The following is a 26,646-nucleotide window of genomic DNA, read 5'->3' as shown; positions in this document are numbered from 1 at the left end:
GTTTGAGGTTGCTGTGAGCTGGGTTGCTGTGAGCCACGGCACTCTAGCCCGGGCAACAGAGCGAGACTCTGTCTCAAAAATAAATAAATAAATAAGATGTTGAAACAGAGGAAGAAATAGCCAATACTTGAGCTCTCTAGAGCTTTCTATAAACGAATTCCCCCGACAGTTTCCTGGCTGACGTAAGACTGTTCCTACAGACGGTGTCACCCTGCTTCCTAGTGTTGGTGAAGGGGGTCTGAGGGTCCTTGTGTGGTGTTTTCTCTTTGGATCTGTTGGTGTGGGAGGCATGTCATGTAGGACGTGTTAGCTTGGACTTCCTTTGATGGTGACGCAGTTTATCAATGTGAAACATGAACTCTGAAACCCAGAGCTTTCGGCCCTGTAGGCAGTAGGCTGGGGACTTACAGCCTGAGAGCAGCCTGACAGATCGGAACCAGAGTTAGGGAAGGCTGCTTAAGCTCCTGCTGACCAGAGGGTGAGAGCTGGTTACCCTGCCGGGCACTGGGGGCCTCTTTCATTGTGTGTGTGTGTGTGTGTGTGTGTGTGTGTGTAAAATTGTTTTTTTCAAAAATTTTAACATTACACACTATATTTAAACATATTTGCTTTTTTGAGACTAGATTTTTTTTCCAGCTATAAATTAATGCCTTCTTTCTTATAAAGAAAAAAATTTTTTTTTCCTTAAATAGCACAGAAAATGTAAAGAAGTTAAAACAAGCTGTAATTTTACAACCTAAAGAAACCACTCTACATTGTGGCACGTTCCTCCCTGAATCTTTCCTTTTCTATATTGTGCATTATTTACATAGCTGTGCTGTCTTTCATTTGACTCTAATGGGGGAGTTCTCGGAAGGGAGACTCCAAGGCCGTGTCGGTGTGGACTGGCCCAGAGCCAGGGTTGCAGGCTGTGGGGGTGCTGGGCTGGCCCAGACAGACAGACAGACTTCCAGCTTATTCACAGAGCCTGGGTGAGATCCTGCGAGGCCTGGAACTTCTTAGAGAGCTCATTCCATGCTGAAGCAACTTCTTCTGAATGTTGTAACATTATCCTCCTTATTGTTTATCTGCCTGTTTATTGAGCATTTCCCAAATGTGGAGCCCTGCCCTAAGCACTTTTCATGTGTTCTCTCACCCTGTGAGGGGGCTGTTATCCCCCACTTTATAGATAAAAAGCCTGACATCAGAGAGGGTTTAAATAATCTTTCCTAGTCACATAGCTATGGTAGTAAATTGTGGAGTTGTAGTTCTAGACCACATCTCCCAGTTGGCACCTTGTAGTTGAGGCTGATGAACTCTACAGGGGTCCTCAAACTACGGCCCTCGGGCCACATGCGGCCCGCGGAGGACATTTATCTGGCCCGCCAGGTGTTTTTGCCACCTTGTCCCAGGCCCACAGTGCACATGTGTGGAATGTGTGCTGCACTCTCCAATGGTCTGAGGGACAGTGAACTGGCCCCCTGTTTAAAAAGTTTGAGGACCCCTGGAACTTCTGATTTACAAAACAGCCTTTTTTTACTGCTGCTTGTGGGAACATGCAAGGCAGGTGAAACTAACCTCTGTTTCTTTTTTTTTTTTTCTTTTTATTTTGCATTCTTTAACTTTTTTTCTCTCTCTCTTTTTTTTTTACACCCAAAAATCATGGCTTGTTGAATCTGTTTCATAATTAAGAAACCAACATTCAGAGGCCCTATCGGGTTAACACAAACCACGTGAGTGGTGAGTGGGCGGGAGGCTCAAGGTTAAAACCTGGATCTTTTAATTTCTGGTTCATCAAGTTGCCTTGGGAGCCAGAGAGCTGGAGAGGTAGAGGAAGGATGGAGGAAGGGTTGTGGGGAAAGCCGAGAGGAAGGCCTCAGGACGTGAGTGGACAGGAGGGTGGGAGGAGGGTGCAGCAGGCAGGGCCCATGAGCAAAGGGGTCGGGGCTGGTGTTGCAAGGGCAGGAGGAGCACTGGCTGCAGTCTGGAAACCTGGGGCTTGGGGCCTGATACTGCTTGGAAAAAGTGAGGATGATAAATCCTAGTTGGTGGTTCTCACTGCGAATTAAAGGGAATAAATTTAGTTTTAATTACCCCAACTGCATGCTCCGCATAGTATAGTCATGGTGCATTTTTTTCTTTTCTTGACTTTGTCTTATAAATAGTGGGAGCCTTTGGGGTACCTCAATGAACCACGCCGAGGTATTCTAAACATTGCATGGCAGTGTGGTGGGCAGCATGGGGTGGGGTGAGCGGGCCCGAAGTCCAGCCTGGCGGCTGTTTTCTGCAGATGAAAGGACTATTGTTGAAACGGTGATAGAGGGAGAGTGAGCGAAAGGTATTTCAAAGGAGTACTCCACGGGATTTGGTGATGGGATGGCATCTCGCTTTGTTCATGGGCTTTTTAATGACTCAGTTTACCCAGGTTCCCTCCTGACTCACTGGTGTGTTCTTGCCCTCGCAGGAGCCTGTGTGAAATGCAACAAAGGGGTGTTTGGGGCCGGCCAGGCCTGCCAGGCCATGGGGAACCTCTACCACGACACGTGCTTCACCTGTGCAGCCTGCAGTAAGTGTGGGTGTGGGGGGGTGTGGGTGTGGGGGGTGAGGAACATGCAGACTGAGAAAGGGAGGAGAGGGACATCATCTTTCCTGGAGACGCTTGGCCTGCGGCCCTCCATGGTCCACAGAAAGGACAGTGTCTTTCAGAGCAGAGTTTCTTGCTACCAACGCAAGGCCAGTCAGGGTAAGGTTGTCACAAAGTACCAAAGATTGCCTGTGACTTCGGTGATAAGTCTAGTGGGTTCAGAGTGATCCCTGATAACATCAAGTTTGTAATGCATTGCAGAGGTCTCAGATTAGGGGAAGCTCTGGGATTTACCATGACTGCCCTATTATCAGATATCTCCCCCACTGTGGGGACCAGCCAACCAAAAGTGACTCATCACTCAGTTACCCCAGTGTAAGGCGGGCCACTTTATAGCCTTTTGATCCCCAATCTTTGATTTGGAGGCTGCTGTACGGGCATGAGGCGTGAGTGTGTGCACACCACACATGTGCTGGTGCTTATTAGCACACATCTGTGGACATCTCTCTGCTCTGGGAAATGCATTTTGATTAAAGCGGCAAATCAGGAGACCGAATTGAATTGATGGCAACTGCTCCCACTGGAAGACTCATTGTAGGATGTTTGCCAAGTCTGCCCAAATCATGGATTGGGCTTGTTTACTGGTTTCTATCCAAGGTTAATTTTGAGGAGCATTTTTGGAAAATGTCCTGCTGATGTTCTCTAATTCTGTACCAAGGCTAGCAGCTCTCAGTGAAAAGGAAGTGTTACATCAAAGTCACAGAGTGTCAGGGATGGAGGAGTCTTTCTTACCATCTGGCCCGATGGTTGTCAATCCTGGCTGCTCCTTAGAATCACTTGGGGAGATTTAGAAAACCAGGGCGGCCCCAGCCCCACCCCCACCAGGGGAATCAGAAGCTGTAGGAGTGGAATTTCTAGAGCGGTACAAGTGTATTTTTTCAAAGCTGCTCAGGTACTTCTAGGATGTGGTCAGGGATAAGCACCACTGGTGTGGTGCCAGGCTCCTCATTGCAGAAGCCTCCTTCCTGGAGGAAGAGGAGGGGGAGGAGGAGGAATGTGCTCACAGCTGGTTTGTAGCACAGAGATCCTCTGATTCCCAATATAGCGTTAACCAGTGGACGTGGACCCGTGTCCTAACCTGCCGAGCCTTGATGGCCCAAGAGTGTGCCTGAGTTCTAAACCTCACACTTCAATCTTCACTGTGATTTCCCTAGAACACATGCCTGAGAGCTTATGGTTTGTACATCAGTCAGTATTGACCTTTGTAGAGAAAAATTGGGACAGACTTTGAGATGGATCAAAAAGCCTAGTGAGTGTCCTCAGTGGAAATCTAGGAGTTGTGTGGTTATCTGATTCTCTTGGTCTCTGGGTCTTTCCTGGTCTTTGAATTATGTTACTCTCTGTTGTTTGTAGAATATTGATGGTAATGCACATGATTCTTGTCATAGCAGTGCAAACTGTGGCTGGTGGAGATGTGGTTGATTGTTGCCCTGTGGAGATTAGCATCTATTGAGCAAATTTATTTCAGCATTCCTGATGGCCTATATACATATGGGTCTTTGCATTTTCCCAATAAGTAACATCTTATTGGTTTCCTCGTTAATTGATAAGTTAATTGAAATCTTTGACATGTGCTTGTGTTTTACCTGTATGAGAGTTATGATCAGACTCTCTTTTAAAATTTATCTTTAGGCCGGGCGAGGTGGCTCACGCTTGTAATCCTAGCACTCTGGGAGGCCGAGGCAGGCGGATTGCTCAAGGTCACGAGTTCAAAACCAGCCTGAGCGAGACCCTGTCTCTACTATAAAAATAGAAAGAAATTAATTGGCCAACAAATATATATATATAAAATTAGCCGGGTATGGTGGCGCGTGCCTGTAGTCCCAGCTACTCGGGAGGCTGAGGCAGGAGGATTGCTTGAGCCCAGGAGTTTGAGGTTGCTGTGAGCTAGGCTGACGCCACGGCACTCACTCTAGCCTGGGCAACAAAGCGAGACTCTGTCTCAAAAAAAAAAATAAAATAAAATAAATAAAATTTATCTTTGACTTTGACTTCTGTAACTGTTTTTCAATATTTTGCTCTATTTTCCAGGAAAAAGAAAGTAAATATTAAGTAGAGGCTGTTTTTCACTTCAAGCAATTATCATTTGAATTAGGGAAGCTGTTTTGGGGAGGGGGTGCCTATTGATGAATGAATGTCTTAGTCTCTTTGGGCTGCTATAACAAAGTACTATAGAATGGGTGGCTATAAACAACAGAAATTTATTTCTGATAGCTCTGGAGGCTGGAAATTCAAGATCAGGGTGCCGGCAGATTTGGTGTCTGGTGAGGGTTGGTTCATAGATGGCCGTCTTCTCTCTCTGTCCTTACATGGTAGAGGGGAGCTCTCCGGAGTTTCTTTTATAAGGGCACTGATCCCATTCGTGAGGGCTCTGCTGTCCTGACCTGATCACCTCCCAATACCATCTCCTTGGAGGTTAGGGTTTCAACATGTGAATTTTAGGGAGACATAAACATTCAATCCATTGTAGATGAGTCAGTTGGTTCCACCTGCATCTGCTTGAAAAACTGTCTATTCCTTAATGGGATGAGTTTATCTTGCTTCAAATTGTGACAAGCATAGACACTTACGGAAGAGCTGTTTTGGGTTTTTGCTTGGTCTAGCATTTAAGGCCTTTGTGGTCTGGTCCCTGTCATGCCACTTCCTGCTTCTTATCACAGTCAACTTTCTCTTTTCCACTTTCCTGTGATCACACTAGAATCCTAGAATCTCCTCTCCCCATGCACTTTATACATTTACATTCTGTCTAGCCTAAGACCCACTCAAATACCTCTTTTTCCTGGAAGCTTTTCCTGTTTCCCTAGCAGGAAGGAAACTTTTCTCCCGAATTTGGCATACTTTGCTCTTTTGTTGGTGTCATCACACAGACTGTGAACCACACTCCCTGTGGCTCGGGTGCCAGCACACCAGGCCCTAGGACAGAGTTGCTGAAGGAACGAGGACTGGGACTCAATCAAAAAGAGCACGGTGGCTTTGCACACACTCCTTTTGTGTGACTGTCCCACTCCTCTCCAGTGGTAGGGACCAATTGGAGTGTTGGAGACCCAGGCGTGTGCCTGAGCAACTTTAGTTGGACACTAGAAGTAATTTGCTTTTTGTTTGGTTAACTTACTGCTGCCTTTTAACTCAGCTTTCAGCAGAAGGAGGAGGCACCCGAGTGGTCTGTGTTCTGGCCCTGCCGGTCCTCAAGTGTGTCTGTCTGTCTGCCTGTCTGTCTGTCTCTCTCTCTCTCAGAAGGGAAAATGGGGGCAGAGAAGGGAAGATAATTTCTCAAGGTCTACAGCCTGGCCATGGAGCTGGGGCCAGAATTCAGGGCTCCGGAATGTAGGTTCACCTTATACCTCCCCGTTTTTCTGGTTCTCCCTCCTCTGATTTGTTTCCACATAGCCAAGCAAAAAGAAGGGTGTTTTCTTTGTACTTTATCAAATTTTGATTGTTGATAGAGGAGCCTAGTGAGTGTATGTCTGGGTACATATGTATATGCGTGTTTTCTTATTTTTCCATTTCATTTATGAAAATAATCTAGCTTAAAACATCATATATATGGCATGTAAAGCTAGATTTTATGTATGCATGGTATATGCATTAATATAAATGTGTAGGTATACACGCACACACTTCTTGGATTTCACAGATACTACATTAAAACGTAATGGTGGGGCCGGGCGCGGTGGCTCACGCCTGTAATCCTAGCACTCTGGGAGGCTGAGGCGGGTGGATCGCTTGAGGTCAGGAGTTTGAAACCAGCCTGAGCAAGAGTGAGACCCCGTCTCTATCAAAAATAGAAAGACATTAATTGACCAACTAAAAATATATATACAAAAAATTAGCCGGGCATGGTGGCGCATGCCTGTAGTCCCAGCTACTCAGGAGGCTGAGGCAAGAGGATTGCTTGAGCCCAGGAGATTGAGGTTGCTGTGAGCCAGGCTGACGCCACAGCACTCACTCTGGCCTGGGCAACAAAGTGAGACTCTGTCTCAAAAAAAAAAACCAAAAAACGTAATGGTGGGATTCTGTCAAGCTCTCAGGCACTTACAAATCAAGCTGAGACACAACAAGCTGCTTTTAGGTTCAGGCAGAGTCTGTTACTTACGTAGACAACAAGCAGAATAACAAGCCAAAGGTGCCAGCTTCCTGGCCCTTGTCCCACATACCAAAGAGATGGACACTGAAACAAAAGGGGCCAGTGACCGCATTGCAAGTCAAGGAGTCCGAGAAGTAATTCTAGACTGCCGCTTAGTGGTTTCAGAGTCCACAGCTCTCTTCTGAGGGCAGACAGAAAGCCACCCACCTCATTAGAGACGAGACAGTGTCCCGGTGGACAGGCCCCCAGGGCAGACGGGGACGCAAATGGGAGACGGCGTCACATCCTTTTATGTTCAGGAAGGCTACAGGCTGTCCCACCAAGACGCAGACAGACCTCTGCCTATGTGCACGTTCTTGGGGGCACTGGGACAGGGTCCCTACACGGACATGCACCTTTCCCCACCTGCAGACAAGAAGCAGCAACGTTTACTTCATATTTAGCTGCGGGAACAACATGACAACCATAAGGAAAATTTTAAAAGACAGAAACCTGTTATGTGAGCATTGTAGCACATTTTTTTAGAGTCATGATCATAGTCTGTAAACAACGTTGTATCCCTTTGGATTTAAATGATGTCACAAATTCATCATAATTTTAACATATACGTGGTCATCAACTGAGTCGTGCCGCAGTTTTATGGTGTTCAGCTCGTTCGGGTTTGTGGGTTAGCACGGGCAGCCCTAAGGAACGAACGTCTTTGTGCGTGCATCTCTTTTCCCCTCTGCTGCATTGTTTCCTGGGAGTATATTCCCAGAAGTCAGCATTCAGGGAGCCGCGTGTGGGCGTTTGTGTGGTTTGTTAACGTTCCCTTTTTCGACATGCTCCTTGGACCGTGAGTGTTTGGTTGCCATGGAGATGAGCGCTGTGGCTCTCCCGTCCCCCCCCCCCCGCAGTCGCTGCCCACCCGAGGTGGCTGTGCCCCCAACTGGACGCTCCCGGGAGGCTGTTGGCACACCCTGGCGTGGGAGCAAAGGCCAGTGGGGAGGGCAGGAGTGGCCTTTGCCGGCGTCTGCACACACTTGTGTGGGACAAGTGGCCTGTCTGAGGGGAGGCCGGCACCTCCCGGGGGCTGGAGAGAGGAGGAATGAGAAGGAAGGAACGGTGTGCTGACTGGTGGGGTCAGGTGGAGTTTTCCCGGGCACCTTCTGGAATAGACTAGGAGGGAGAAAGCAGGCAGGCCCTCCTGTCCTCACTCAGGCAGTCGTAGGTCTGAACAGTAAGATGCTGTTCGTTTTGTAAAGACAGAACAAAGTCCATCCTTGAGTCCAGGTGACACCTGTTTGCCAGGTCAGTGTGACGGTTTCTGTTAGTTTTACGACTATGTGAGTTGGGAAGTGATGGCGACCAGACAGGAGATGCCACGTGCTCTCCTCCCAGGAGCCCACGGAACATGGGGGGTGGGGTTGTGGGGGGCAGCCAGTCTCGAGGCTGACAGAAATCATGCCCAGCGCAGGCCTGAGCTCAGAGGAAGACCGTGGAGGGCCAGACTGGGTCCGCACGAAGCAGGATGCTGGGATGTGCAAGTCGAGGCCGGAATTCATTGCCGTGTGACCCCCCGGGCGGGGCCGCGCTGTGATCTGACAGCCGTTCCTCAGTGACTGTGTGCCCTTCATTGCTCACCTCACCTTCCAGACGCCAAGCGCCGTGCATGCCTGCCAAAGATCTCGAAGAGTTGTGTAGTGAAATCTCACTCATTGAGCCCCAGCTGGGGAAGTCGCATCTAGAACACTCACAAAATGCCGTTTCGTTACTTGAGGCAAATAAATCTATCAGAACTAAACCTAGCATTGTGGAACAGAGGTTCTTCCTGAATAAATCAGTGCTTGGGGACTGACCCCCCCCCAAGAAGTTGACATCTAACGTGCCAGAGGGTTCTTTTCAGCTATTTTTTTTTTTTTAACAAAGCATAAATACTCCTTCCAAAATCCTTTTCTCATTGATTTGTAAACAGCCTCATCCACCCAGCCTCTGAGAATGCTCACGTTCTGAATTAGTTGAGCCTGAACTAGGAGGTCTTCCTTTCACGCATACCTGCTTCCCTGAAGCGGTCGTGACATTTATAGGCAATTTCTAGGGGAGCTTTGTAGCATTCTGTGAGTCTGACACCACATAACCCTCCATCCCCACGGCTCGCTACATCCTTGTGCGGTAACAGCCCAGTGAGTTCGGCATTAATGTGCCTCAGTTTACAGGTGCACAGGTAGAGGCTTGGAGAGCTTAGTTTGGGGTTGGTTACGTCACTGCTATGTGGTGTGTTTGGCACTTGAGCCCAAGACCGTGTGGGTCCACAGCCCTTGCTCTTAGCCACTGTGTTAAACTAGCTTTGCTCGGGGAGACTATTTGCCAAAGACAGGAACCTCTGGGCCTGGGGTCTTGCTTGGACTTTGCAGGTTCAGCTGCTGCCTTTCGGGTTGTGTGACAACAAAGACAGGGGTGGGGACTACCCTCAGGAGAGTGGCCTGGGACGGGGAATGCAGGGGACGATTCAGTAGCGGGGTACACCCAGAGGAGAGGAATGGGCCAAGGGCTTTGATTAGAGGTGTGTTCCCCAAGGCCTCTGCTCCCCGCATTCCCGAGCCACTGAGTTGTCCCCGCATTTCTTCGTATTGCATTCGGCGTTTGTGTGTGAGTCGAGTGAGTCAGCCGGATCTAAGGAAAAAGCCGAAGACCAAGAATGTGAGAAAGGAAGAGTAGGCAGATACTAAAGGAAATCAGTGGGCGAAGGAGAGCTCAGGAAACAACCGAAATAGACCGGAGCTGGGCGAAGGGCCGCAGGTCGGAAGAGAGCAGAGGGGCCACTCTTCCTTGGTGTGTCATCAGAGCGTCTCGTGTTTGTCTCTGCCAAACCCAGTTCCCCCGCTGCGCTGGGATTGGGACCAGACTTGGCTTCCCAGGTCAAACTCTGTTGGTCGGATCCAAGGCCATGAAGCCCCTGACAGTGGGAGAACATCAGAGTCCTCGTTCTGTCTCATGAACAGAGCCTGGGGTGGGTGCGGTCGCAACTCATTGTAGAGGGTGATTTGGTGTAGCCTGCACCTCATATGGCCACGTCTCCGTTCCCAGCACCTTTGCACACTCGCCTTTTCCCTCCGTGATCCCAGACCCGGGCGATTCCTGGTGGTGCCCAGGGTGTCCCGTCTGCTCGGCTCCAAGAGGAGGATGGAGAGTGCTGGGACACCGGGCGCCACGCTCCAGCTAGCCTGACGCTGTCGCACCCGGTGCCCGTCTCGGAGCAGAATGCTGGGTTCGGGGCGAGAGGTCTCTCGGAGGGCTGAGTGCCCGGCCGGCCTCGCAGACACTCCTCGGGTCTCCACGGCGCTCACCCTGCTGGGAGCACCCCTTCCTTGTCTGTCCCTCGCAGGGTCTCCTTCTCGTAAATTTCTGCCTCGCTCTGGCCACTTCCGCTTCCTTCTCTCCTCTTGCTCCCCCCCTTCCTCCCTCCTCTTGTCTCCTTTCACGGACAGTTTTGTTCGCATCCCCAGTTTCCGTCTGCGCCTGGAACGCCCGTTGTCGTGAGCCGATGTTGTGGAGCATTTATTGGCTCTGTTTTCTCACACCCCTCGCTTGCCCCCCAACCATACTCGTTTTACAAGCGAGGACGTGGGGTCTCAGCGCTCGCAGAGCCAGTGAGTGGGGAAGCGGGGTTCACAGCTGGTGAGTGGGGGGAAAGTGGGGTTCACAGCTGGTGAGTGGGGGGAAAGTGGGGTTCACAGCTGGTGAGTGGGGGGAAGCGGGGTTCACAGCTGGTGAGTGGGGATGCAGGATTCACATTCAGGTCCAGGGAACCCACAGCACGTGTGCTTGCTCCGCATCCACGGTTTTCGCCCTTCACTGTGTCAGTCACAGTCAGACTCCGCCTGCAGAAATCCCGCTTCCCGAGACCTGCGCACCGCGATGAGCACCCCAGGGTTCAAGGCTGTCTGCTGGGAGCCTGTCCCCGGCCTTGCACTGGGCCCCACCGCTGGGCCTTCCCTTGGACTTCAGCCCTCGGGCCTCTCCTGCACTCCAGACCCGCGCCGTCCAGCTCAGCAGCCACTGCCAACGCGTCGCACTTGAATGTAGCTGCTGTGGCTGAGGAACTGCATTTTTAATTCTATTTTGTTTTAATTAAAGTTTAAATGGCTACATGTGGCTAGTGGCTGCTATAGTGGCTGCTATGTTGGGCAGTGCATATAAAGTCTCTAGTTCCTAAACCTTTTTAACCGGAGTGCACTTATTGGTAAGAAATTATCAGTGTAGCTTTTACTTTTTGTATTTCATACATCGCAAAGTCAGTATAGTCACATTGTAAAAAATATACACAAGGGAGAAGAAAATTGCCTAAAACTCAGTACCAAAAGAAAACAAAAAAGCCCGGGCAGGGTGGCTCACACTTGTAATCCTTGCACTCTGGGAGGCCAAGGCAGGAGGATCCCTTGAGGTCAGAAGTTCGAGACCAGCCTAAGTGAGAATGAGACCCTCCCCCTCCCAAATAGAAATACTTAGCCGGGCGTGGTGGCGCATGCCTGTAGTCCCAGCTACTTGGGAGGCTGAGGCAGGAGGATCGCTTGAGCCCAGGGGTTAGGAGTTGTTGTGAGCTATGATGACTCCATGGCACTCTACCCAGGGTGACAGAGCAAGACTCTTTCTCAAAAAAAAAAAAAAAAAGAGAGAGAGAGAGAGAGCAAACAAATGTGCCGTACCTACATAGATATTGTTTTTGCCTGGTCGGCATCATGGCGTATGTTTGTTTTATGCCCTGCTTTTCCATTTAGAACTGGGTCACATGCCCTCATTGTTCCATACCCTTCATAACCGTCTGCTGCATAAGGTCCTGTGGACTGGATGACTCAAAGCCAGCCAGCACGACCTTCCCGGCAGCTACAGTTTAATGGGAGAGAGAACTCGTGCCACGGGAGCTGCCGCATTCTTCCCAGGGGTACTAAGGCTGGTGTGACTCCCACGGCCAGGTTTTCAAGGACCAGATGCTCTTCCAGGGCACTGACCAGCCTGCGAGTCTAGCAAATCCAACGGCAGGCCAGGGGTGCGCGCCCTGCCCTGTGGTCAGGGCCGTGGTGGTAGCCGTGCCTCTCCACGCTAGCAGCAGCCCGGCAGTGGTCACCATTGGTGGCTCTGGATGCCAGCAGGGCCCCAGATGCCCTGCTTGGGGCAGACCCGCTCTTTTTTTTGTGTGGGTTGCTGCTGTTATCCCCTACCTGGTCTGTGGTCCCGTATGCTTCCCTGCCTACCTGTCCCTCCATCCACGCTGGTCTCTGGCACAGCCGTGAGATGGCCACTCCCCAGCTCAGACTCACCTTAGCATCATAGTCCAGTTCCTTCGCTTGATGTTTAACACATTCCTTAGACTAGTTCTGACTCCTTTCCTGTCTTCTTTCTTCCTGAATCCCCTGGCCACACTGAACATCACATGCCCTTTCCTTCCCCTGTGCCTGGCCATCTGAACCTGGGTAAATAACACCCCCCAGCCCCCACCATCAGTCAGTGTCCTCCATTGTGACCTACACCGTGGCCCCTGTGATCTTGGGTCCCAGATATACCGTATGGACCACCTTATGGTGTTTTAAATTATAATTAGATTGAAATTGCTTGTAGAGATCTCTGTCTCCCCCTAGATGGTCGGTTTCAGGAGAATAGAGACAGTGTTTAACTCATCTTGATCTACTCTTCTGCCACCCTGTAGCACCTTAAGTATAATTCTGGGTACAGAATAAATGTTGGAATAAATAAAGGTGGCACTTACCCATCAGCTGGTACCCATCAGCTATCGCTCCCTGTATCCCACCCTTTCCCCCCAGCCCTACACAACCACTAATTTCCTTTCTGTCTCTATGGATTTGCTTGTTGTGGACATTTCATATAAATGGAATCATATATGTGATCTTTTGTGTCTGTCTTCTTTCACTTAGTGTAACAGGTTCATCCATGTTGTAGCATGTATAAGTACTTCATTCCTTTACATGGCTGAATTTTCCGTTGTATCGATATACTGTATTTTGTTTATTCAGTAGTTGATGGACACTTATTTTCACTTTTTGGCTATCATAAATAATGCTGCTATGAACATTCTTTTTTTTTTTATTTTTTAATTTTTTTTTATTTTGGCATATTATGGGGGTTGCTATGAACATTCTTATTATTTTTTATTTATTTTTTTGAGACAGAGTCTCACTCTGTTGCCCAGGCTAGAGCGAGTGCCTTGGCGTCAGCCTAGCTCACTGCAACCTCAGTCTCCTGGGCTCAAGCAGTCCTTCTGCCTCAGACTCCCGAGTAGCTGGGACTACAGGCATGTACCACCATGCCTGGCTAATTTTTTCTATATATATTAGTCGGCCAATTAATTTCTTTGTATTTATAGTAGAGACAGGGTCTTGCTCTTGCTCAGGCTGGTTTCGAACTCCTGACCTTGAGCAATCCACCCGCATCGGCCTCCCAGAGTGCTAGGATTACAGCAGGCATGAGCCACTGCTCCCGGCCGACATTCTTATACAAGTTTTTATGTAAACACATCTTTTCAGTTCTCTTGGGTAGATGTCATAAGTGAAATTGCTGGATCAAGTTAAACTGTTTAACTTTTTGAGGACCTGTTTTTCAAAGAAGCCGTACCATTTTACATTCCCTCCAACAGTGTAGGAGGGTTCCAGTATCTCCACATCCTTGTGAATACTTGTGCTTATCTAACTTGTTGATTCTAGCTCTTACATTGGGTGTGAAGTTGGATCTCGATATGGTTTTTTTTTGAGACTAGTAGCTGAGTAGCTGGGACTACAGGCATGCACCACCATGCCCGGCTAGTTTTTTCTCTATATATTAGTTGGCCAATTAATTTCTTTCTATTTATAGTAGAGACAGGGTCTCGCTCTTGCTCAGGCTGGTTTTGAACTCCTGATCTCCAGCAATCCGCCCACCTCGGCCTCCCAGAGTGCTAGGATTATAGGTGTGAGCCACCGCACCTGGCCTCGATATGGTTTTGATTTGCATTTTCCTGATAACTGATGATGTTGAGCATCTATTCATAGGATTATTAGCCATTTGTATATCTTATTTGTGAAAATGTCTTTTTAATCCTTTCCCCATTTTTAATTGGATTATTTGTCTTTTTATCATTGAGTTTTAATAGTTCTTTATATATTTAGCATGTAAGTCCTGTATCAAATATATGATTTGCAAATATTTTCCCTCATTTTGGGGACTATCATTTTACTTTCTTGATGGTATTATCTGCAACACAAAAGTTTTTTTTTTTTTTTTTTTGAGACAGAGTCTCGCTTTGTTGCCCAGGCTAGAGTGAGTGCCGTGGCGTCAGCCTAGCTCACAGCAACCTCAAACTCCTGGGCTCAAGCGATCCTGCTGCCTCAGCCTCCTCCTGAGTAGCTGGGACTACAGGCATGCGCCACCATGCCCGGCTAATTTTTTCTATATATATTAGTTGGCCAATTAATTTCTTTGTATTTATAGTAGAGACGGGGTCTCGCTCTTGCTCAGGCTGGTTTTGAACTCCTGACCTTGAGCAATCCGCCCGCCTCGGCCTCCCAAGAGCTAGGATTACAGGCGTGAGCCACGGCGCCCGGCCAACACAAAAGTTTTAAACTTTGAGGCAGTATAATTTATCAACTATTTTCTTTTGTTGCTTATGTTTTGGATACCTTAGGTAAGAAAACATTACCCAACCCAAGGTCATGAAGATTCAAGCGCATGTTTTCTTACAGTTTTAAAGAGATTTAACTAATAAAAAAATCTTATTTGGGCATGTGGCATGTAGTTACCATTTCTGGTCCTCTTCATTCTTTGGTTTAGATTCAGTTTTCATCTGTTACCATTTTCCTTCTGCCTGAAGTACTTTAATGTTTTTTCAATGCTGATCTGGTGACAAATTCTTTCAACTTTTGTATGAATTCATCTTCATTTTACCTTGGTTTTAAAAGATTTTTTGCTGGGTACAGAATTCTAGGTCATTAGTTTTTTTGTCTGAGTTCTTTAAAGATGTTTCACTGTTTTCTCGCTTGTTTTATTTTCAATGAGAAATTTGATGTTATCTTTATCTCTGTTTCTCTATATGTAATATGTCTTTTTTCTCTGGCAACTTTTAAGATTTTCTCTTTATCATTGATTTTGAGAAATTTGATTATGATGCCCCTTGGCGTACTTTTCATGTTTCTTGTGCTTGCTTGGGGGTTTGTTGAGCTTCTTGGATTTGTAGGTTTGTAGTCTGCATCTAATCTGGAATGTTTTGGCCATTATTTCTTAACATTTTATGGCCACCCCAAGCTCCCCACTTCAGAGACTCTGATTACCCCTATCTTAGGCAGCTTGAAGTTATCCTACAGTTCATTTTGCTCTTTTCATTGCTTTTAAGATTATTCTCCTCTTGTTTCATTTTGAACATTTTCTATTGCTATGTCTTTGAATTTACTAATCTTTTGTCCTGTAGTGTAAAATCTGCCATTAATTCCATCCAGTGTGGTTTTCATCACAGTCATTTTAGTTTCCATCTCTAGCAGTTCAATTTGGGACTTTTTAATACCTTCCGTGTTGCTCTTTGACTTTTTAGACATATGGAATACAATAACAATAACTTTTAATGTCCTTCTCTGCTAATTTTAGTATCTGTCAGATCTGGGTTGATTTTCATAGATTGATTACTCTCTTCACGATGGGTTGTGTTTTCCTGCCTCTTTGCATGTCCGTTAGTTAATCTTGGACTGGATGCCAGACTTTGTAAGTTTTACCTTATGGGGAGTCCTGAATAAATTTATCATAGTAATTTAATTTATCACTAGGGCCCAATCTGAACATATTTTTTCTTTTAAATGAAACCTATGTTTTATAGAATTTATACAATCTTAGGTGGGGATTTATATCCTATAGCTATAACCTAAAAGCAAATCACATGGTCAAAATTACCAGCCAAAAGCCACTAAATCATTGATCAAATACAGACTACATGACTTTATGTATATGAGAATACCACAGAGATCTCTAATACCTATAAATTTGAAAACCAATATGGACAAATGAATAAAAAATATTACCAAAACTGCTTTAAGAATAGGAAATAGGGCCGGGCGCGGTGGCTCACGCCTGTAATCCTAGCTCTCTGGGAGGCCGAGGCGGGCGGATTGCTCGAGGTCAGGAGTTCGAAACCAGCCTGAGCAAGAGCGAGACCCCGTCTCTACTATAAATACAAAGAAATTAATTGGCCAACTAATATATATAGAAAAAATTAGCCGGGCATGGTGGCGCATGCCTGTAGTCCCAGCTACTCGGGAGGCTGAGGCAGGAGGATCGCTGAGCCCCGGAGATTGAGGTTGCTGTGAGCCAGGCTGACGCCACGGCACTCACTCTAGCCTGGGCAACAAAGTGAGACTCTGTCTCAAAAAAAAAAAAAAAAAAAAAGAATAGGAAATAGGCCATTAAAGGGAGAAAACCAGTAAACTCTTCCTACAAAAATGAATACAGCAAATTTATTCTTTAATCATTATACCAGTGCTTCTTAAACTTTAATGTACATTGGAATCATCTGCAAATTTTGGCAAAATGCAGACTCTTATTTAGTAATGCTTGAAATTCCATATTTCTAACAAACTTCCAGGTGACTAATGCTACTGATCACAACCACACTTTGAATCATAGGAATTCATACTATATATGTGCAATAAGGCCTATATTCACTGTAAACACCCAAAGAACACGTGTAAAATGTTAAAATACTTCTATATCTGATTTCTTACATAGAAACTATAAAACAGGATATAACTCGTTTTTGTATTCTTTAAATTTTGTATTCTTTAAATCTTCTGTGCTTTGTTCTGGCATACAGTTAAATTATTTGGAAACAGCAATTCCTTTCAGTCTTGCTTTTGTGATTTGCTAGATGAGTTCACAACAGAGCTCAGTCTAGGGCTCTCTAATTCCTCACTCTAAAGGCTGGTGGGAAAAGGCACTGTTTCCAGCCCTTGGGAACACCAGACACTGCTCTCGCTAAGCTTTCAGATGTCTGTCCCATGATTTGGGCGAGTTTCCTTACAGGCATGTGCTGATCAGCACTCGGCCGAACACTCAAAGGAGACCCTCTGCACGGCTCTGGGTTTCCTATCCGTGCACTGTTCTCTGTTCCGATGCAGATGATAATGGCCTGGAATAGTGGAAATGTAAATCAAAAAGAGAGAATAGATTTGTAAAACTGTAAAAAAACAAAACAAAACAAAACAAAAAAACGACTTGGGAGTGGCAAATGAAAAGAGAATTGGAGTGTGTGGCAGTGCTACTCATGGTGTGGCCCTGGGACTGGTGCCGGCCCCCATGTGAGCACAGGAGCTGAGAATGTTTGGAAGCTTTTATGACAGTTTGAGACAGGGCGACTGTGCGTCCATTGAATTGAATAATAACTACAGTCGGGGCTTGGATTTTATGTTTCATTGTTCTACGTTATGATGCTTTATAAGAGAATACATCTGACAGTTAAGAACAACCCCCAAACCTAGCCTTTACCGCAGATAAACTGAGAAGGAAGTAGGCATATGGAGGATTTGGACAAAGAGGGAGCCGGGGGTGGATGTTATTCTTAGCTCCCGTAGGTTTCATTTGAGGAAACGGAAGGTCGTGACGGGATCCTGGCAACAGAGCCGCATGCCATACCTGGACTGAGCCTGCTCCGTGCTGGGTCCCCACCGTGGTCCCAGCTTTATCCTCCCAACACCACCACCTACCGAGGAAGGTAGGTGACGGCCAAGTGCTCACTTCTGGGAAGCGATAAAGGCAAGGCCGACCCTCAAGCCTGGGTGCATTTCCACTTTCCGGCATTCTGCCTGGTTCCTTGGCTTACTGAGTCTGGGTGAGCCTGCAAAATACCAGTTGGATCTCTGTTTCGTTTGAGCAGAGCCAGTTTGGTTGCTTTATTATTAATAGCAGTACCTTTTATGAGTTAACTTGTTCTGGAAAGAACTGTTTGAAGGAATAGATCAGGTCGAATTTTGTGCAACGATGCAAATGTTCTATAACTGCCCTAAGTCACAAGTAGCTACTAAGTACTTGAGATATCCTTGTTCAAATACTAGAATTGAATTTTTAATGTTATTTTAATTAATTTAAATTTGCTTATAAGTAGCCACATGTGACAGGTCACCTCTGTGGACGGCACAGGTAGAAGTTACTGACTGGGATAGTACAATAAAAAACAATCCAAATGATCACAAATTTTGACTTTCTTTTCTCGGGAATTCTCATTGTTGGGAAACCATGCATTTTTGTTTTTCAGGGGCGTATTTTGGAACTGAAATTTGTGGTGGACTCTTACAGCTAAGGACCAATTGCTTTTCCAGAATAGATTATAACTCATTTTTATTTTAGAGGGGAGGATGGTGAATATTATTATGAGTTTAGTTTTGTGAGGTTAAATGGCGGGGCCTCTGTGTGACATCCTCAACTGCTGTTTCCTTTGTTAAACCACACTGGCATTATCAGATACATTTTTTCTCTTTTTAACCGAAGGTGCCCTGAAGACAAATATAAAATATTCATTCACTGCATTTAAGGGAAGTATCTTTTTGGATTGGATCCTCTGGAGTCTGCACATTTATCAGTCAATATTTTATAAACCACTGTTGTTATAGGAAAAGAAAGAGCAACTTTACTATATTCCAAAGCTGTAAAAACTATTCATTTAGTATGTGTTTAGTGTGACTGTCACCAGCTATTTCCTGGTGAGGGGAATTCCTTTGTTGGAAGCAGGATCATTCTGAACTGGAATCTTTTTTTTTTTTTTGAGACAGAGTTCGCTTTGTTGTCCAGGCTAGAGTGAGTGCCGTGGCGTCAGCCTAGCTCACAGCAACCTCAAACTCCTGGGCTCAAGCCATCTTTCTGCCTCAGCCTCCCGAGTAGTTGGGACTACAGGCCTGCATCACCATGCCTGGGTAATTTTTTCTATATATATTAGTTGGCAAATTAATTTCTTTCTATTTATAGTAGAGGCGGGGTCTCGCTCTTGCTCAGGCTGGTTTTGAACTCCTGACCTCGAGCAATCCACCCGTCTCAGCCTCCCAGAGTGCTAGGATTATAGGCGTGAGCCACTGGCGCCCGGCCTGAACTAGAATCTTAAAATATGTAACCCTGACACTCCCACCCCAACATTTTTATGTTTGATGCTAATTATCCAGGGATGGTCCGGGTTTTAGCACTTTTGACCAAGAGGGATTGCAGCAAATGGAAATGCTGGTTCAGAGACAAGCCTGAGGCATAGTCTAACTCAGCACTTCTCAAAAATGTGGATTTTTTAGATGAATTAGCACCATTAGCATCACTTGGGAGCTTTGTAGAAAATGCAGATTCTCAGGCCCCTTCCCAGACTAAATCAGAAACTCTGCAGATGATGAGGCCCAGAAATCTGTGTTTTAACAAAACTGCCAGGTAGTCCGGAAGCATGCCAAGGTTTGAAAACCACCGGCCAGATTTTTTGGTGTTTACCCCTTAGCCCTTCCGTTTTGTCCTCTGTCCGTGTTAGTTCCACCACAGCCACAGCCGGCTCCTTGGTGTCACTCCTCTAAGTATGTGCCGCCGTAAAAGTGAGTGGGGACAGTGAAATTTGTCCCCACTCAAGGGAGTAGAGTGAGGTTTGACTGGGAATGCCAACAAATCCATCTTCTTCCCTGCAACAGCTAAATGTTTGTATTTGGAAGCTATTTGGGTGAATAGGTTCACACCTATTCTTATGTTGACACCCTAATCCCAGTGTGGTGGTGTTTGGAGTGGCATCTTTTGGAGGTGATTAGGTTATGAGGGAGGAGCCCTCACAAACGGGATTAGTACTCTTATAAGAAAAGGCCAGAGAGCTGGCTAATTCTCTTTCCACCATGTGAGGGCACAGCAAGACAGCAGCCATCTGTACACCAGGAAGAGGGTCCTCACCAAGAACCTGACCCTTTGGGCACCCTCATCTTGAACTTCTAACCTCCAGAACTGTGAGAAATGAATGTTTATTGTTTAAGCCACCCCATTTGTGGTTATTTTGTTCTAGCAGCCCAAACGGACTATGACATTCCCCCTAGCCTGAGAGAGATTCCTTTTGGAACAGACAATAAGTGAGATAGTATAGCATAGTGGAAAGCGGAGACTTTGTACCAGAAAGACTTGGGTTTGCATCCTAACTCTTCTTTCTACTTACTATTAGCTACATAGATAAGTTTGACTGACCTCTTTAGCTTTTGTTTCTCCATTGCCAAAAAGAAGATTCCGAGAAACGTCACTATAATGCGGTAAGTGAGGTTGCACTGCCTAAAGTACAGGGCACATTACCGCAAGGCCAGTGAAATGACCCAAGGCAGCCCCACGACTGGCGGGCTTGGAGTCATCGTGACACCCCAATCTGTCCTGGGCCTGGCTGTGCTTTGGCGCCACCCAGTGGTGGTTGAGTGCTCTAGCTTAAATGTGGATGAGGACCATTCTGGATCCTCACTTGATTGGAACTTTTCTAGAGAGCTGCAGTGATTCCAGGAATTTCCATGTTGGTTGATGTCTGTTTTGTTGGCCAGATCTGGAGTGATTCAGCCTGGAGAATACTTTCTCTCTGCCTCCCTGCTTCTCAACACCAGGGTGCTTGCTGTTTTCTGCCTGGCCTCACCCTCCCCTCAGTGTGCCCCTTTCTCCCAAGAAGACATGAATTTCAGCCTGTCTCCAGGAGGAAGGTGGGAGCCAGTTACAAACCAAGTTATGTCCAAATGTGTGTCCTCACAAGGATATTTTACAGAATTGTCCGTGATACTTAAGTGAGATATGATGTAGGTAAAGGGCCCAGTGCATAGAAAGTGCTTTAAATAATGAAAATTCCCTACTCCATCCCCTGGCAGGAAGAGAGAAACTGGTTTCTACATATAGGTGTGTGTTCTACAAACTTTAAATTATTGTGCAATGGAACATGCATAGACTTCAGAGCCAGACAGGCCTGGGTTCCCATCCTGCCCACTTCCTACCTCGGTGAGCCTCTCTGAGCCTTGATTTCCTCATGTGTTCAAAATGAAGATGATATGGTTTGGCTCAGGAGCATCATGTTTTTATGAAGAGAAAAGGAAACCTAGAAAGTTAGGAATGATCCTGGGGTGTGAGTTCGAGTGGTTCCCAAGAACAACCAGTCCTGCATCCTTGCACTGCTCCAGAACATTGACACATGATGTGTTGTATTTCTGCCTCTTTGTTGACACATGATGTGTTGTATTTCTGCCTCTTTGGCGAACCCTTCTGATGTTTGCTGAAACCCAAAGTAGGAGATGACCTTGAGTAGCAAATGACTTTGTGGCTGTCTCTGTAAGAGGCATGTGGCATTACAGGGACACACAGGCGGCTAATGCTGCAAGAACATGGGTGGCAAGGTTGGAAGGCATTTCTAAAAATCTGTGAAAGCTCTAAACATAGTACCTGACCACAGAAGATAATCAACAGATGTTGGTTTTTTCTCCCACTCTGACAAAATACAAACAAATAAATTTGAATGTGGTGTCATTTCTAAACTCAGGTGGTCTTTCAAAACTGAAGTGAAAACTGAAGTTTGAGTCCTTCAGAGCAGACTAAGTACCACCCACTTGGGTCTCTGGAAAAGTCCTTAATTTATTTTGGAATAAAGGAAAACCAGATGTAGCCTCTAAGCCCCTCTCCTGGCCTCTGGTGTCTGGACAGGGGACTTCTCAGTTGTGGGGGCTGGCAGTAAGAGGATTTTTCTAGCCAGGTACACAGTTTTTAAAACAATGATCAAAGTAATACTTGCTCATTGTTAAATGTTTGGGGCAGTGTAGGAAAGTGTAAAGTAGTGAACTACCCCCTCCACCATGCAGATGCCATATATGTCCACTCAGAAGCACTGTCGCTCATGGGCAGATTTCCTTTCCAGTCTTTTTTCTTTGACTTTCTTCTTTATAATAGTTGAGATACACAATTTTAAAATTTTGCTTTCTTTTCACATTATAAGGGTATTCTTTTCTCTTTTTTTTTTGAGACAGAGTCTTTCTTGTTGCCCAGGCTAGAGTGAGTGCTGTGGCGTCAGCCTAGCTCACAGCAACGTCACACTCCTGGGCTCAAGCAATCCTACTGCCTCAGTCTCCCGAGTAGCTGGGACTACAGGCATGTGCCACCATGCCCGGCTAATTTATATATATATATATATATATATTAGTTGGCCAATTAATTTCTTTCTATTTATAGTAGAGATGGGGTCTCGCTCTTGCTCAGGCTGGTTTCGAACTCCTGACCTCGAGCAATCTGCCCGCCTCGGCCTCCCATAGTGCTAGGATTACAGGCGTGAGCCACCGCGCCCGGCCAGTATAAGGGTTTTCTTTTAAAATTAAAAGTATTGGCCAGGCGCAGTGGCTCACGCCTGTAATCCTAGCACTCTGGGAGGCTGAGGCGGGCGGATTGCTCGAGGTCAGGAGTTCAAAACCAGCCTGAGCAAGAGTGAGACCCCATCTCTACTATAAATAGAAAGAAATTAATTGGCCAACTGAAAATATATAGAAAAAAATTAGCCGGGCATGGTGGTGTGTGTCTGTAGGTAGTACCAGCTACTCGGGAGGCTGAGGCAGGAGGATTGCTTGAGCCCAGGAGTTTGAGGTTGCTGTGAGCTAGGCTGAGGCCACGGCACTCTAGCCCGGGCAACAGAGTGAGACACTGTCTCAAAAAAAAAATTAAAAGTATTTATTATATTATAATAAACATGATTCTGGGAAAATTTAATATAAAAGTGTATGAATAAAAATAAAATTTCTCTCTAGTACCATCTATCACTGTACCTAATACTAGAAAGAAAATTTTAAATATTGAAGAATATAAAATAGAAAGTAAAATTTCCCTGTTACACTTCTACTAGTGCTAACCACTATTCATTTTTTTCCTTTTTGCATATCAGGTGTGTGTATGTGTGTGTAAATTACTGAAATGAAATTGTAACATAAATACACTGCCTAGGCTGGCGCAGTGGCTCATGCCTGTAATCCTATCACTTTGGGAAGCTGGGGCGGTTGGTTCAAGACCAGCCTGTACAACAGCGAGACCCCATCTCTACAAAATATTAATTAGTGGGGCCTGGTGTTGTGTGCCTATAGTCCCAGCTACTCAGGAGGCTGAGGCAGAAGGTTGCCTTGAGCTCAGGAGTTGGAAGTTGCAGTGAGCTGTGATGATGCCACTGTACTCCAACCTGGGCAACAGAGTATGAGACCTTGTCTCAGTTAAAAAAAAAAATGTCACTGTCTAGCTTGCTTTTTTCACTCAATAAATTTTGAGTATCCTTCTGTAGTATGAGCATTTTCCGGTATCACTAAAACACTATTTAAATGGCATTTTGAATGGCTACATAGCATTTTCAGCATTTAGAAGTCTGTTTTATGTAATCATTCCTTTAAGATTGTCAGTTTGGATCTAAGTAAATACTTATTCACATTCCTTATTCTTTCCCCAAACCTAAGTCCCAGATAACCCCTTTGAGTCAGAGATAAGCATTTTAAAGTTTCCCCTGCAGGGCCAGTTTGTAATTTTACGCTCTCATTGATAGCTTATGAAAATAGGCATTGACACCAATCACAAACACTTAAAAATCTTCGTGGATTTCATAGGTGAAAAAGCTCTCGTTTAATTTGTTTCTTAGAATACTAGAGGGTTCAACGCCTTTAGTTGTTTAAATGATCTTCCTCTTTGATTTTTGGAATAGAGGTAATCTTCCCTCTGTTAAAAAAAAAATTGGTTTTCAGCTCAGATTCCTTGACACTTCCTAGAGCCAGTTCCTGGGACCAGAGCCCGTGTTCTCTGCGCGTGCGCGGAAGCCCCACCTGTCTCTAGGCTGCCCCGTGCCGGTTCCCGGCGCCTTTGGCTCCCTCTAGTGGCCGCAGCGGCAGCTGCAGCCCTGCCCCCTTTCCACCGTCGGACCGGGTCTAACCCGCGGGCAGTCCAGGACTTGGACTTTGCCTGTGATTAGACAGTGGGGGAATTGTGTTGCTTTCTGGTTGAGCAGCTCCTCTTAGGTGGGCTGTTTGTGTCCTTGTCACTTTGGTCCTGCGGGGGGGAGATTTGAGGGAGGTGTCAGCTCTCACCCAGGGAGGTGTCTAATGGGGGCAAAAGGTGGAAAAGAGACTCCAGTAAGTTTTCATTTTCTTTTCTAAGACTTTGAGTCTTCGGGGTCCTTTTATAGAGGGGAAGGTTTAAGTAAAATAATTAAAATCAATATCCAAGGCTATCAATGGGGGTTCTGTTGGTGAGCCCTGAAATCACTGAGCGGTAGACAGTCATTTCTGGTACCCTCGTTCAGCAGAGTCAGGAAATACTTGTGAAGGCTCAGGGATGGGGACCTTCTAGAAGAGAGGGTGACAGTAACTTTGCAGGAAGGACAAGAGAGAAGCTTTGGAGAGCTAAAGAGGGGTGGCCTTTTCATGCATTCCATTGCCCTTTCCACATTCTCCCACTCCGTTAGAATCTGTTTCAGTCATTGCAGGAAAAAATATAATTAAAAGCCACCTATTTCCTACACTCAAAGATAATGACTATCAAAATTTGGTATACATCCTATGTGTACGAACATATGTATAATTTTGCAGTCATACATATATCCACGACTGTAACGTACACACGCATGTTTGTATACCCCCTTTAAAAGTCTTTTAAATCCTTTTCCACGTAATTTAATCTTTTTTGAAAACACAGTCTTTTTATGGCTCCATAATATTCCAACATGTATATATGTGTCATCATTTATTTGATAGGAATTGTACATCGATTGATGCTCGCTTTTGGTAAGCTATTATAAACGATGCTGAGATGAAGATCCTTTAAACAATCTAACTTGGGTGATTTCCCTAGGATAAATTCCTGAAGTAGAATATTTGGGGGAAAAAAAAAGGAAAAAAGAATTTTGTGCTTCTAAATTCTGTTGGCAGTTGATACCGAATTTTTCTTCTACAAACTCATTCTAGTTTCTGCTGTCCCCCGCAGAGCGTGAGCAAGTGTGTCTGTCTGTGTCGTTACTGACGCGGGGGGTTATTCTCACCCCCCCTTGCCAGTCTGACAGGCAAAGCATGGTGTATTATTTTTGACTTGCACTCTTATTTAAATCATGAGGAAAGCTAAAAATTTTCTTTTATAGTTACTGGTCATTCATACTTCTGTTGTGGTTTGTCTTTTCCCCTTCTTTACCCATGTTTTATGGAGGGCTGTTAATTGAGTTAATTGCATATTGGAATTAAGTCCTTTTCTGTCACGTAGTGCAGATGTTTGCTCTAGTTTTTCTTTGCCTTTTGGTTTATTGTGTTTCACCTAAAGGAGTGTGTGTATGCACACATGCATGTATTTTTTTTTTTTTTTTTTGAGACAGAGTCTCACTTTGTTGCCCAGCATAGAGTGAGTTCCCTGGCATCAGCCTCGCTCACAGCAACCTCAAACTCCTGGGCTCAAGCAATCCTGCTGTCTCAGCCTCCAGAGTAGCTGGGACTACAGGCATGCACCACCATGCCTGGCTAATTTTTTTGTATATATATATTTTTAGTTGGTCGATTAATTTCTTTCTATTTTTAGTAGAGACGGGGTCTTGCTCTTGCTCAGGCTGGTTTTGAACTCCTGACCTTGAGCAATCCTCCTGCCTCGGTCTCCCAGAGTGCTAGGCTTACAGGCATGAGCCACCACACCCGGCCAGGCATGTATTTTTAAAACTACAGGAAAGTAACTACTGGAAATAACCCTTATTTAGCTGTCACTCAGAGTGCACAGACATTTTTAGACTGCAATTTTGGTTATTTGGTATAAAGGAAATGAAATGTTGTAGATGAGTTGTGACCATCTTGGTTCCTCTCCTACCCAACCCCTCCCTTTCCGAGGGCAGCTGCTTCTGTGAATTGAGTCTGGCTCCTTCCGCTCCCCATTTTCCTACCGTTCCCCCAAACACAACTGCCAGCAAAACATAGTGCCACCTTGTGTGTGTGCACTTGAACTTACACGTTATACAGTTGTGTTATGTGTCTTTGGGCAGTCCGCCTCACTTGCACACCAGTGTGTTTAATCCAATCAGTAATAAGACGTATCTCGTCCTTTCGTTCTGTCTGCTGTCTAGTGTCACAGTTGCTGAATATTACTGTAGTTTCTTCCTCAGTTTATTTATCAATTCTTCTATCCTGGTGAACACCGAAGATGCTTCTAGTTTTTCCATAAGCAGTGTTGCCGTGAACATCCGTATGTGTGTCTCTTTGTGCACATTTGGGAGAGTTTCTCGAGGGGCAGCCTTAGCACTATGTTGTGGATTTTCAACTCTATAGACTTCACAAATTGTCCCCAAGTGGTCATCCCTGTCAACTCTCCCGCCAGTGTGTGAAAGGGTTCCTATTGTCTCACACCTTCCAAGGCATGGTATTGTCAGACTTAGTAATTTTTGCCAATCTCTGGGAGTGAGATAGAATCTCATTATGGTTTTTTTTTTTTTTGAGACAGAGTCTCTCTTTGGTGCCCAGGCTAGAGTGAGTGCCGTGGCGTCAGCCTAGCTCACAGCAACCTCAATCTCCTGGGCTCAAGCGATCCTCCTGCCTCAGCCTCCCGAGTAGCTGGGACTACAGGCATGCACCACCATGCCAGCTAATTTTTTTTTCTATATATTTTTAGTTGGCCAATTAATTTCTTTCTATTTTTAGTAAAGACAGGGGTCTCGCTCTTGCTCAGGCAGGTTACGAACTCCTGACCTTGAGTGATCCTCCCGCCTGGGCCTCCCAGAAAGCTAGGATTACAGGTGTGAACCACTGCGCCTGGCCTAGATTCTTAATGTCCCATTGATCAATCTTTATAAGATGTGCTTTTGATATCTCACCGTAAATCATTTTTAAACAAAACATAATATAAAAATTTAAAAGGCCTGTGATTTCTCATGATAGTTCTTGTTTTATACATTTGGGTCTTTCATCCATCTGGAGGTTTTTGCTCTTGTAGTTCTGTA

At 45.7% G+C, this 26,646-nt stretch overlaps 1 protein-coding gene across 2 annotated transcripts in view; it reads left to right on the top strand.

Annotated features, from left to right (window-relative positions):
- The window catches only part of LIMD1 (LIM domain containing 1), an 81,707-nt gene that overhangs the window by 38,937 nt on the left and 16,124 nt on the right, over positions 1-26,646 (top strand). For both annotated transcript variants that reach the window (XM_012770324.3, XM_076006815.1), the window contains exon 2: positions 2,444-2,545. In XM_012770324.3, coding sequence (XP_012625778.3) covers positions 2,444-2,545 — 102 coding nt within the window. The remainder of the gene's footprint in view (positions 1-2,443; positions 2,546-26,646) is intronic.

Source organism: Microcebus murinus, chromosome 1 (genome assembly GCF_040939455.1).
Source record: "Microcebus murinus isolate Inina chromosome 1, M.murinus_Inina_mat1.0, whole genome shotgun sequence".
NCBI lineage: Eukaryota > Metazoa > Chordata > Mammalia > Primates > Cheirogaleidae > Microcebus > Microcebus murinus.
This window is presented reverse-complemented; position numbering and strand designations above follow the sequence as displayed.